The 13241-nt window shown below is 42.2% G+C and overlaps 1 protein-coding gene across 1 annotated transcript in view; it reads left to right on the plus strand.

The window, feature by feature from the left end:
* Nucleotides 1-13241, plus strand: part of GIGYF2 (GRB10 interacting GYF protein 2) — a 123814-nt gene that overhangs the window by 36444 nt on the left and 74129 nt on the right. The window contains 2 exon segments of the mRNA XM_006015982.3: nt 1009-1104; nt 10923-11031. Coding sequence (XP_006016044.1) covers nt 1009-1104; nt 10923-11031 — 205 coding nt within the window.

Below are 13241 nucleotides of genomic sequence, written 5' to 3' on the forward strand. Positions count from 1 at the left end.
CAGTCACTCTTCAGTAACCTTTCTCATAAGACATTGAGGGAAGAGGTACTCGCCTTTTACAAATCCGAAGTCAGTGAGGTGCCTCCTACGTTCAGGGGTTAGGAGGTTTAACTCCTTAAAAACATAATATCTCGTTCTAAACTCAAGGTGCCTCGCCAAATATATCCATTGCTTACTGTTTAAAATAGTGGCTCTAGTGTCCATAGTATCTTTCACAGAGCCTCAGTGTTGGCTTGCAGCCCTCTAACAACTGGATGCATGCTTCCATATATCTATCCAGCTAGCACATACAAGCTACCTTTTTTCAGTAGGACGTGTAATAAAAGTGCAGTGTTTAGACTTTCCACATCACAAAGCGTGTTTACCAAGTGTCTAGTGGTCTTGGCTGCTTGTCTAAGATAGCAGCAGCTCCACAGTCATCCAGACCTCTCTACTGAACTGACTCAAAGTAGTTTCCTTCAGCAGGTAATCAGCTCAAAAAGAAAATCCTTAAATCTTTTATCTTGAAAGTTGTGAAGTAAACTGTGAAAAGCCCACTTGTACTGCAACTTGGATAGCAGAGTGCATAGGAGCCGTCCTGGACTGAAAGGAGAGAGAACCAACCTCCCTTCCTCAGGTTCTGCACTATGGAGGTTCCCTTCTTCTCAAAACTGAGTCCTTGTCAAATGTCAGACACCAGTTATGTTCTCAGTGAACACTGCCAGTTAACAATATCAGATATTGTGCAAATGAGGTATAAGTACACCTGCCATTGAATCCACATGGACAAAACATCTAAGTACTAAATGTTTACAGTAAAATTACCATTCTTGCTTGGTTATGAATATGGTAATGATAGTTTCCCACATACTTAGCAAAAAATTGAAAGGTAGATATTTAAAAGTGAAAATCATTTACTTATTTGTGGAGATCAGAATTTGCATAATGGCATCCCTGGAATGTGTTTAACTGGAGTGCATTATTTCATTTGTAGCATAGCTCTTAACAGGTTGTTTTTCTTTCCTACAGATACCTTCAGATCTACTGGATAAGGAGTTTCTGCCTATTTTACAGGAGGAGCCCCTGCCACCACTGGCACTTGTACCATTTACAGAAGAAGAACAGGTTTGTATCTGTAAAAGATGTAAACAGTGAGCTGTTATGATGAACTCGTATACCTATGACCAGTCTGTGACTAGAGTTACAACATTGGTAGCAGATAATAGGTTATATTTACCTCTCAAAACACAAAGTTGTTATAAGCTTAGATTCAATACTTGGAGGCTTCAGCAGTGAAATTCTGAAAGAGCCCTGGATGAGAACAAAATCCAAGGTTTCAGTTATTCCAGCCAGTTGTTGTTACCCTCCCTGTCTTTGGCCAAAATAATATTTAGGTAATCAGTGCAAGGTAGAATAGTTTCAGCAGGGGAATTGTGCCCCATCCCTGAATGCCCTGCATGAGTGTAGCATTCACCCAGGAGGTGGGAGATGCAGGTTTACATTGCTTCATCTAGAGGTTGGGACTAAACCTCAGCTGTCTGTGTATATCTTGAGTGAATACTCTAATCACTGAGCTGTGAGGGGACCACCTCCAGCCATGCTTTTGTGGGGTCTAATTCTTAAGCACATTCTGAGCACTTCAACCAGAGTGCACCCTACACATAAGGTGGTGGTGGAGAAACAACGTCTTATAATATTAGACTGGATTAAGGGTTCTTTGTACAGCATTCTGCTTACCTGTTATTAACAAGCGTCTTCCAGATGATTTGGTAAATCCAAAATCATCAGAAACTTACAGAAATTGGCACCCAGTCTTTTGAGTGCACAATTTTCAGATCAGTAGAATAAATGCAAAGATTCGAATGCTAGCATAGCTTATTGTTGACAGCATTCACTACTAAAATGCTCCCCATCTTGATATTATTGCCGCCTCAGCTCATTTGCCTGCTAAAACAAAAAATTAGGCTGTTCCTTTTCCTACTTCTTGATAACATCTTATTCCAATTTTTCCATCTAGGGCAGTCTTTCATAGCAGTTTATCAAAAAGTTTGCTAAACAGATCTGGAGGATCCAGATCAATTTAAAAATCTTTAACATCTTAAGTAATTTGTTTTCAGGGATACTGTTCATGAGAGGCTCCTTGCTGCAGGGGTGTCAAATGAATGTCCCTGAGCCACTTTGCAGGCTGGACTGACACAGACCCCGGTAGAGAGGCTGTGGCTGCAAGTAGCACCAAGGGGTCAGTCTGAAGTGCCAAATGCAGCCTGCATCCCACTTTCCTGGTGCTGTGTGCAGCACCAGGTGCAGCCTGCTTGTTGTGGCCCCAGATGCTGGTGCTTGCTGAACACAGCTTCTGGTACTGGATTGGGCATATGTATTTCATATGACACCCTGCCAATCAACCTTGCATGCTGGTTCTGGGTCCAGCAGGATGCTGCATGGAGCATGCTCCCTGTGCTGGCTGCCTGTTCTCTGTGCAGCATATGCCAGCTGTGGTGCTTGCTGTGCTTACAGCTCCTGGAGCGGATGTGGAGCATGCACTGGCTGCAGCACGTGGGCTGGATCTGGTGCTGCACATGACACAGGGTCCAGGGCACAGGCTGCATGTGGTGGCTCAGACTGACCCCCCTCTGCTACCTGCAGTATACCCAGCACAGGGTCCAACCCCCACGTTATGTGCAGTACATGGGGCCAGGGCCAGCCATAGGGTCTGTCCAGTGATCCTGGGCTGGATCAAACTGCTTCATGGGCTGGATCCAGCCTGTGAGTTTGATACTCTGGCCTCACGCATAGCTCGCCTATTAAAGATAAGAGCTATATGGTTAGTGCCAGAGCCCTGTGCGGGTTCCCTGGTTGAAAGTGAGTTGTGTTGCATACTTGCTTTGTTTCTTCCCTCAAGTATGAGCTGTTTGGTGATGGTCTCTTCCTAGTCATGTCTTCGGTGCGATGGGTGCCATTTTTACCTCCAATTTGGTAGCCAATAGGATGCATCCAAAATAAAAATGTCAGATGTAGTCAGCTCAGCCATTAAGGGAGCAAGAGTTTTAGCTCTCCTACTTCCTAAGCGGGTTCTGCAAATTTAAGAAAAAGTAGTAGCTTTTCGTTTGTTTGTTTGTTTCTTTTGGGGTTTGTTTGGTTTTTGTTTTTTAGGAGACCCGATTCAAAGTAAGGATGCTCTGTGCCAGGGTTGGGTAATTATTTGGGCTGGAGGGCCCTTTACTGAGTTTTGGTGAGCTGTTGAGGACTGTGCAAATAAAATTAATGGTGTTTAACAGCTATACTTAAAAATTGTTATGGTATGTATAATATAAACTTTACTATAAACGCCATAACCAGTTTTCCACACAACATCACTATATTTCCATGCGCAATTCCAGAAATAAGGTCCCAGTTTTCCACATACAAACTCTCATCTCCACACATTTCCAGAAGAAGTTTCCAAATTACCACACAATTTCCCAAATATATTTTCATAAACATTTCCACAAAACAGTTCCCAAATTAACACAGATAACCAGGTTGCCACAATCTGTCACATTTCTCTCGAGCAGAATAGTCCTTCCTGTCTCAAACAAGCATCAAGTCATGGATGAACTTGACTATAAGAGGCCACAGAGACGCAGACATATCTTTATGATGAATCAAACTTGACTCCTGGCAGAATTGGTTTTTAAATGCACCCTGGGGAATTATGCAATTATGTGCCTGCATAATTTTGTGCATAAAAATTATGACCACCCATAATCATATAATATTGCATAATTTCCCAGGCTGTAGCTGGTGAGTGGGGAGGGAAGCTCCTGCCTGCAGGATGTGGAGATTGGGTGTGGGGTTTATGGGTGGATGTGGTCCCCCAGCCGCGTGCACCCCTTCCCCCATGATGCACAGCCCCCACTGCCAGTGGCAGCAGCTGCAGGCAGTGGCCCCTCAGGGCACTCACGGCTGCGACAGGCAGAGCCCCCAGTAGCACCTGGCTCTGGCTGAGTCCTGGGGCCTGTGTGGGGCTGGGTTAGCTGGCCCGCTGGTGCGTGCCTTCAAACCAAACCGGATTGGCTCTGTGTTAGTACATGGGACTTGCAGCCTTGCAGGTGGGAGCTGCGTGCCATTGGTCCGGCTCCATGCTTCTGCATGCAGCTCTCCGCTAGAGTGCTGCAAGCCCCATGTTGGGGCATGGAGCCAGCCTGATGGTGTTGCTCCTGCCTGCAGTGCTGGCCTGAAGGTGTGCACCAGTGGGCTGGGCCAGGCTAGCTCTGTGCTGCCATGTGTAGCCCCTGGGCCCCCCATGGAGCAGCGTACTGCCAGGGGGTTCTGCCTGCTGTAGCCGTGAACACCCGAAGGGCCTGTTGCTGCTGGTGGGGGCTGTGCACGAGGGGAGGTGAGGGGGGAGACGTGTGGTGGGGGGGCCTGTACCTATCCACAACCCCCCCACACGCACATACCTGTCCACAAACTCCCACCCCATCCCACACAATATACAAGAGTAAGACTTTATTTTGATCTATTATGCAATCACTTCTATATACAATATGCAAACGCACAAAAATCAGGACAAATATTTTTGAAATACAGTTAAAATATGTATAGTAGATGTTTGATTTTTAGTATATGATTTGATTGTTACGTAAATGCTGTAACAAACACAGCTGATGCAGAGTGGAGCAACTCACTGTACAAGCTTGTCCTCTCCAATCACGGGTGTTCTCTTTTGGAAGACAAACTGAAAGAGCTGGTCTTCCTTTATTCAACCTTGGAACTTAAATAAATTTGTTAACTCAGTCTTTTTTTGTTTCAGTATTATTGATGCTTTATTTTATTATTATTATTATTATTATTATTATTATTATTATTATTACTTTATTGATTTATTTGACTTATTTTGGTACTTTGACAAGTATTGTACTGTGTGAAGAACCCAATATAACTGTACAATAATTTTGTTAACATACACAAGGACTCTTAGCACTCCTTTGTTTAATTGATTTTGCTTTCAGCTTGGACTTTGAAAAGAAATGAGCATCTAATTTTACTGAAGAAGAGAAAAGAGTAATTTTGCTGAAAATTAGAAAACCTAATCTCAGTATAACAAGTCCTAATGGTTTTTATTTAGTTTTAAAAATCATACTTCCTGGGTCACATTTTTATTTTTTGTTCATAGAATGGTAAAGCGCTAAAGATTTAGTGATAAAATGTGGGTGTTTGATTATTTTTTTTCTGCACATAATTTAGAATTTTTCTGTACATAATTTGCTGGGGTGTATTTAAATCAGACTCAGAGATGAACTAAAATGATTGTGTAAAGCAAGTAAAGGGTTCTGTACAGACCTGTTTAATTTGATGTTTTGGAGGAGGAGTCCTACCTCTTTCATGTATTATATCACTGTATATAATACAGTGATATAAGTGTACAGTGATACAGCTTAAGTATTTATTTGAGGAGAAAATGAAAAATACTTGTTTGCCTTAGTTTTACTTATTGCTGCCTTTTGCCTTAATCATGATCATACAGTAACACCAAAACCTCCAACCAAGATTTCAGCTCCATTATATCAGTGGAGGTTACAAATACAGAAACAGTACTTGTATTCCAAAGTGATTTCAGTTTAAATAGTGAACATAGAGAAATGGTTGAAGAAATGATTTGTGACTCGTAATTTCTCTGTGTATAATTTTTCCATCTGAAAAATATATGATCTGTGAAGTAAGAGTGCAAGTGTCAGTGAGGGTTGCAGAGTTGTCTTGCAGAGTCAGAACACCAAATAATTTATCTTATATTACACAGTGTTATTTCTTTTCAAGAATGGAAAAAGCTTATTGCTGTCTAACCTCATTGTTAAAAATTTAACATCCTCATAGAGAGGGTCTAACGCATCCATTCTTCAGAGACGAGGATCTTCTTAAAGTTGGAGATATGTCTTTTGCTGTCCTCGTGCAAATATGTTCAGATTTCATTGCATAAAAAGAGGTTTTTAAGGTATATGCTTTGTAAAGACTTGTTACCTTTATAGTGTTTTAATGGAGCAGGATTTCCCCTGAAATTGCTTCTTTGAGCTGCTAGGGGTTGCTGTATTGCAGGGCAACAGAACTGAGAGTACAGAGGAACTTTTCCTATTCTTTCAATTCTCTCTCTGCCGGTGCCCAGCTAGCGTAGAAGAATCAAGATATGAGGTGGAGCATAGTATATATGTATGTGTTTGGAAGCCTGGGGCCACAGAGACAGGAACAAAACTTAGAGTTTGTGGGAGCAACATGCAAGGAAACATGCTGGGCAAAGAGGGACCAGGATTGACCACATTGCCACTGAATGCTTATCTGCAGAGTCAAGAATAGAGCACAGGATTCTTGAGTCCAAATGTGTAAGCTGTGTAACTTGCTGGCAGTCTCTGTCTCTGTCTCCCTTAATGTGTGGCCTGCATAAAGCGTAACACCTTACTGTTACCAGCTACTCTGTTAGCTTTACTCGGAGTGCTCTTTCACTGGTATAAGTTTGTGACCTATATAAAGGTCAGTATGCTTCCACAGGATGGAATTTCTGCTTTCTTGTTAGTATTTAAGTAAAATAAGAAAATAAGGTGTTAGAATATTCAGGTTGCAAAGACAAGTGTTCACTTTTCATCTTAGAACGTGTCAGAATTAAGGAATGCCTTAATTTCATGGTTACATAGTATGTTTTTATATAGAAAAAACAATGTTCAGTTAGTATATCAGTTGCCTAATGAAATTATTAGGCTAATTCCTGTGAGATTCATGCCTCATTTATTGCAGGATTTGAAAGATGCATCATGAAAGAGGCAAGGGACTATAGGAAGAATGAGAATTAGCTTGTGGCTAGGCCAGTAAATGTCATCTTGGGAAACATGGTTCTGTCCTTTGCTGATAGTTCTGATACAATGTGGGGCCTGTCACTTAACCCACATTTTTTTTACAAAAAGGATAATAACTGTGTAGTCCTAGCTTTTTGCCCCCAATCAGGGTACCAAGGGTCTGAATTGCAGAAATGCTGAATATTAACTTCAACTGAAGTCAGTGGGAGCTGTGCTCTAAATACATAGAATAAAATAAAAAGCGAAGTATATTAGAAAATCTGGCTTTGAGCATTTGGGCACCCAAAATTGGTTGGCACTTGACAATTTTGGTTTTAATTTTTTTGTCTCAGTTCCTTCTGTTATCAATCCATTTTACAACACCCCAAGAGGAATTAGGTGGTGTGAACATTGGTTCATTAATGTTTGTAAAATACTGATGTCTTGGAGAGATAAAAAGTGATATTTAGTAACTGTCCACTCAGTGGTTACTATCTATCTGATGCACTGAATGAGACAATGGTGGTATGTGATCATGTTTGAGCTTATTCTGGAAAAAAAAAACCTTTAGCATCTGATTCATGGCTGCATAATCAAGGTTAGTAGAATTGATTCAAAATTATTTATGTAGTGTACCAATATCCTTTATACTTTAATCATGTAGGAAGGTATGCAGCATATGAGATCTCGTGATCACAGTGCATATCTGTACATTGTGAAATCCCAGAGGGTCACAGACCAAATCCCCCTTCCCTCCTTCCCCTCCCACTTTTGAAGTTCTCCTTTGGTAGTAGAAGAGGATACTATGTATTTAGAATGGACTTCTACATCCTTTTAATCTATGGTTACCACAGTTTGAATGCGTGTCCTATGAGATAATTTGCACTGAGCATACTTACTTACCTTTTTTACTCGTCCTAGTGCGCATGAATTTCCCAGTCATGTCAGTGAGCTGTACTGTCTAAACCAGCGGTCGGCAGTGTTTTGGGCAGTGTCAAAAACACCTGCAGCCTTGATTTGTAAGATGTTGGTCTGCCAGGGGTGGGTGGCAAAGGAGCTGCAAGGGGCCTGATCCTTGGAGTTGGGTTCTTAATCATGCCAAACCTACCTGAATAAGCTTTTTTTAGAAGAAAGATCTCTTCTTTAAAACTATTACTTGCTCTTGTGTGTGAATATTGACAGCCATGCCATTGCGTATGACCATTTTGCCCTTTGTCATTAGCCTTATCTGAAACTTCCTGTCTTTTATCACGTGGACTCTTTGTTTGGGGAAATGATCTATTATGAAGTATGTAGCCTCCTATAGTGCTGCTTGAAACAATACCAGGTAGTAATAAAAGGAAATTGACTAAGGTTGTGAATCCCTGGTTAATTTTTTGCTTGGTCATAAATTAACAATGAATGAACAGCTGCAAAGATGCCATAGCAATCTGTTTGCAGACTCTGGAAGATGGCAGTATATCAATTAACATTCAGTTAATATTCTGGAGGTTGGGTGATGATAAGATTTTTCATGTTTGTGTGCACACCCACACCCATCAGTCTGTTTGCCCAGTATGGGCCGTGTACTTTATAGAGATGCTCAGTGTTGGCTGCATTTAATTAGCTTCATAGTTGGTTTCTGTCACCAAGCACATAAAATCATAGAAAATTAGGGTTGGAAGGGACCTCAGGAGATTATCTAATCCAACCCCCTGCTCAAAACATGCCCATCCCCAACTAAATCATCCCAGCCAAGGCTTTGTCTATCTGGGTCTTAGAAACCTCCAAGCATGGAGATTTCCACAACCTCTCTGGGTAATCTCTTCCAGTATTTTACTACCCTCCTAGTGAGAAAATTCTTCCTAATATCTAACCTAAACTTCCCTTGCTGCACCTTGAGACCATTGCTTGTTTTGTCATCTGCCACCACTGAGAACAGTCTAGCCTCCATCCTCTTTCAAACCTCTCTTCAGGTAGTTGAAGGTGGCTATTCAATCCCCTTAGTCTCTTCCTTGGACTAAATAAGCCCAGTTCCCTCAGTCTTTCCTCATAAATCATGTCCCTCAGCCCCCTCACCATTTTTGTTGCCCTCTGCTGGATTCTGTCCAATTTCTCCACATCCTTTCTGTATAGTGGGGTGAGATACACCTTGACTTTAGCAAGGCTTTTGATATGGTCTCCCACAACATTCTCACAGGCAAGGCTAAGGAAGTACAAAGGGCTGGATGAATGGACTGTAAGGGGGATAGAAAACTGATTATCTACCGCTCAGAGGGTAGTAATCAGTTTTCTATCCCCCTTAAAGTCCTTTCATCCAGCCCTTTGTACTTCCTTAGCCTTGCCTGTGAGAATGTTGTGGGGAGACCGTATCAAAAGCCTTGCTAAAGTCAAGGTGTATCTCATCCGCTGTTCTCCCTGCGTCCACAGAGCCAGTCACCTAATCATAGAAGGCAATCAGGTTGGTCAGGCATGACAAGCCCTTGGTAAATCCATGCTGGCTGTTATTAATCACCTTCTCCAAGTGCTTCGAGATGGATTCCTTGAGCATCTGCTCCATGATTTCTTCAGGGACTGAGGTGAAACCGACTGGTCTATAGTTTCCTGGATCCTCTTTTTTTCCCTTTCTTAAATATGGGCATTATGTTTGCTCTTTTTCCTATCATCCAGGACTTCTCCTGATCGCCTTGAGTTCTCAAAGATGATGGCCAATGGCTCTGCAGTCTCATTAGCCAACTTTCTCAGCACCCTCAGGTGCATCCCATCTGGCCCCATGGACTTGTATATGTCCAGTTTTCTAAATAGTCCCTAACCTGTTCTTTCATCAGCTAGCCTGTTCTTTTGCCATGCTGCTTTTGGCAGCAGTTTAATGTTAGATAATGTTTTTAATGAAGTCCTCTTTTAACCGTCATTTTAATTTTGTTGAAAGAGAGCATAATTTTGGTTTAAAAATGAACATATTAGAAGCAGTATTTAGTAGACTCATGTTAGTCACTTGTAATATGGCTAAATGGATTTAAAGCTCTTGAAGTTGCAGTGTTAGAAATTCAAGCTAATGTATCATTGCCTTCTGAAATTAAGAATTGCAGGTAAATTGCTCTTTTGCTTGGAATATATATTTAAATCATACATCCCATTGTAGAATGTCCTTTACTGCCATGAGTCTGTCTCAGTTTGTCTATTGCAGTAGTTCTCAGTCTTTTTTGACTTGACTCATCCCTGGAAAGACTTGAGGTACCTCTTGGCAAATGCGGTTGTTAGTTTTCACTTTGTTTTTGCCTACAGAAAAATAATAGAGCAGTTTTTCTGTTGCCAAGAAGTTGGAAGGACCATAACTATAGTTTTCTGTTGAAATCTCTAGGTTTATCTTGTGAATAATATTTGTAAGCCTAATGGTGCTGCTACTATTCTGTGGCACCCCACAGCACCCATGAAAGCATCTTAAGGTACCCCAGGGTGCCATGGTACCCTGGTTAAGAATCATTGGTTTGCTGCTTCCTTTCCCACTCCCTCAGTTACTTTATCAGATACCACTATCTTTGTGAGGGCCAACCTTTGTGGCTGGTGTGCTACTCTGATCCCCTAACTGGCATGATCTGTTGCTCTATTTTTGCTCCCAGCTCTGTTCCCTGCCAGATTTCTGCTCTGTTTTCTGCTCCATACCCAACTTGCTGCTTTGCTTTCTGCTTCCTTCCTGTCTGCTGCTGTGCTTCCTGTCCCCTTCCTGATCTGCTGTGTGTCATACATGGGCTGCCCTTGGCACTGTGCTGCAGGTTGGTGCATGCCTGCTCTGCAAAGACCTATATGTAGGCATGCATTTCTGCTTCCAGGAAGGTGACAGTTAAAGGCAAAAGTTTGTCATCTTCACTTTGCATGGAAAAAAGCAACAACAGGAGAACAATAAGTATAGGGGAGGGAGCAGTGATGCTGAAAAAAGGTTTAATGGGACCCCTCAGTAGGTTGTCCATATGTTTTAAGCAGCTTTTTCCCATGTCTTTTGATTTTATTTGTCTTTTGAGGTCAGGCTCATTTGCAGAGAATGTAATATGTATATAGCAGAAAATCATGTTAGTTTGCTTTGTCTGCTAAAATGTTGAAAAAAGTAAGATTGCTTTTAAAAAAAAAAAAAAAATCTCACCTTGGCTTATCTCCTCTTCTTGGCAGAGAAATTTCTCCATGTCTGTAAACAGTGCTGCTGTCCTGCGATTGACGGGACGCGGAGGAGGAACGGTGGTAGGGGCTCCTCGAGGTCGAAGTTCCTCTAGAGGTCGAGGTGAGCTGTTTTCTAAGTGGTAATAATACAGCAGAGGGGGAGATCTGGTTTTTGTGAGAGACTGCCAACTTTTCATTAGATAACATGAATAAAGGAGCTGTCACTATACAGCTAGATAAAATTGATAAATCACTGTACCAGGCAGTATTTCCTCTTACAAATGTTAACATGGGAGGTTTTGACAAAGAGCTGAAGCTAGTGTGAGAGAAAAAGGATTGCCACATTACCACATCACTAAAAATGCTTGTTACGTACATACCTGGTTCCTCCTCTGTGTGCATTTTTTGTTAAATCTCAATTTTGATTATAGGCCAGTGATGGAAAGCAAGGTGAAAGGAAGTTTTCAAGTAGGGGAATGGAGTTACTTGGCTCAAAGAGCTAGGAAGACTATACAGGCATATGAGATGGTATTAGAAAAGATGCAGAGCTGGAGATAGGAGAATCATCAGTTAATGAATGTAAAATATAAATGTTGAAAGGGCTGGTGTCCTTTTTATCTGCTTTTCTGAGTGGCATCTGGTAACTAAAAGAGACTAGTAAAGGTGCATAGTTTTGTCTCTGGCCATTCACTAAACCTCAATATTCATTGTTTTTTGTACTTGTTTATGCTTCACTATTTATTTAAAACAAAGAAATGTACTTAGACATTACTGTTAGACTTGGTAAGGTGTAGATCCTGAATTACTTGAACCTGCTGTTGAAAATTACCAGATTTTATGTTGACAGTATCTTTCGATATCAGCTACTCTAAACGCATTCTAGATAAAACCATTCACTTTTAAATTCTGATGCTGTTTTTCCAAAGGTAATGTTCTAAAAGCTGGAGTTTAGAAATATCTCTTTAGTCACGTTCTATATACCCTCAAGTGCTGGGTGACCCTTTTGACTAGTGTTCTGTACAGACTTATTTAAAATTTGACAGTGTTTCTCCTGGGCAAGTTGCTGCTCTCCTGGTAGAAACCATGAGGTTATAGATGTTGAGGATTTTTTTCCCATAGCAAAAATAGCTGTTCTAGGTGAAAAATTACCACCAGGGTTAAATCAGTGCTTGGAGAGTTTCTCTTGGGAGAGTGAATGTTTGTGCACATTCTCTTCTGGGAGAAGTCGCAACACAGTCCTCCAGCAGTCAGTGGTGCTTTGTACCCCACCCTGCCCCCAGCCTCTGCTCCCAGGGAGACAGTGTGTTCTTTGCTGGAGTCTACTGCTGTAGCTGAGGAGGAAGGAGGATAGGCCCCTTTCACACACCCCCATTCAGCTGAAGGGAGACCCATTAACTTCCTTGGAAAGCAATCCTCCAAGTTATTCATGTCTACCAGGAGTTCTTCCTCATTTAAAATAATGGTCCCTCTAATTATAATTTTCTATTAACTCCCCAGATCCACTCCTTCCTTTGTTTACTCCTTTCACATAGAATTATAGAAAATCACATATTGGTATACTGCCTTCCTTTGCCCCTCCTTACTCACTACTTAGTTGATATGTATGCATTTAGGTTTCTTTCTGGCTGTCAGGTTCTCCTATTGACCTGCAGAAGTATTTGGGGAACCAAGAACCTAGAGGTGCACCAATAGAGATTTTCTTGGCCTATTATTCACCAGGCATATTGGCCAATACTGATCCGATAGCCAATTTACAGGAGCACAGCCAGGTGGTGTTGGGAGTAGCTCCCTGCAGGTAAGTCTGTTGAGGGGAAGGGGGTGCAGATTGAAGCCCCCGCAGTAAGGGAGGGACTGGGGCACGGGCTGGAGCTGGAACTGGGGGCGCTGCCCAGCCAGGGTGGTGAATGGAATGCCAGGGCTGGGGTGGGGGAACTAAAGCTCATCAACTAAAGCTCATCAAATGAGCTTTTTTAGTTCAAGTACCACCATCACCATTTTTAAGTGTGGGGATGCTTTCAGAAGCCGAGTAGGATGAGGGTGGAGGTAGGCTGCCTGCTGCAGGCTTGGGGCTTTGTATGCTATCTTTGTCCTAGGAGCCATGCACTAGCCATGCCATGTCCCCTGCACACCTGGTGACGGGAGGCACAACTTGCTGCAAGAACTGGAACCGGATAGTCAGGGGACCCGTGGCTGGCACACAGTTGCCGGGGGTAAGGCAACATGGCACAAAGCATCAAGCCCACAATGAGCAGCCCACCTCTGCCTTTGCCTACACACAAATCTGGGTGGGATATGCCCCCCATTCCACACCAGGGGGTGCAGCCAGCAGCG

This window comes from Alligator sinensis, unplaced genomic scaffold (genome assembly GCF_000455745.1).
Source record: "Alligator sinensis unplaced genomic scaffold, ASM45574v1 scaffold237_1, whole genome shotgun sequence".
Taxonomy (NCBI): domain Eukaryota; kingdom Metazoa; phylum Chordata; order Crocodylia; family Alligatoridae; genus Alligator; species Alligator sinensis.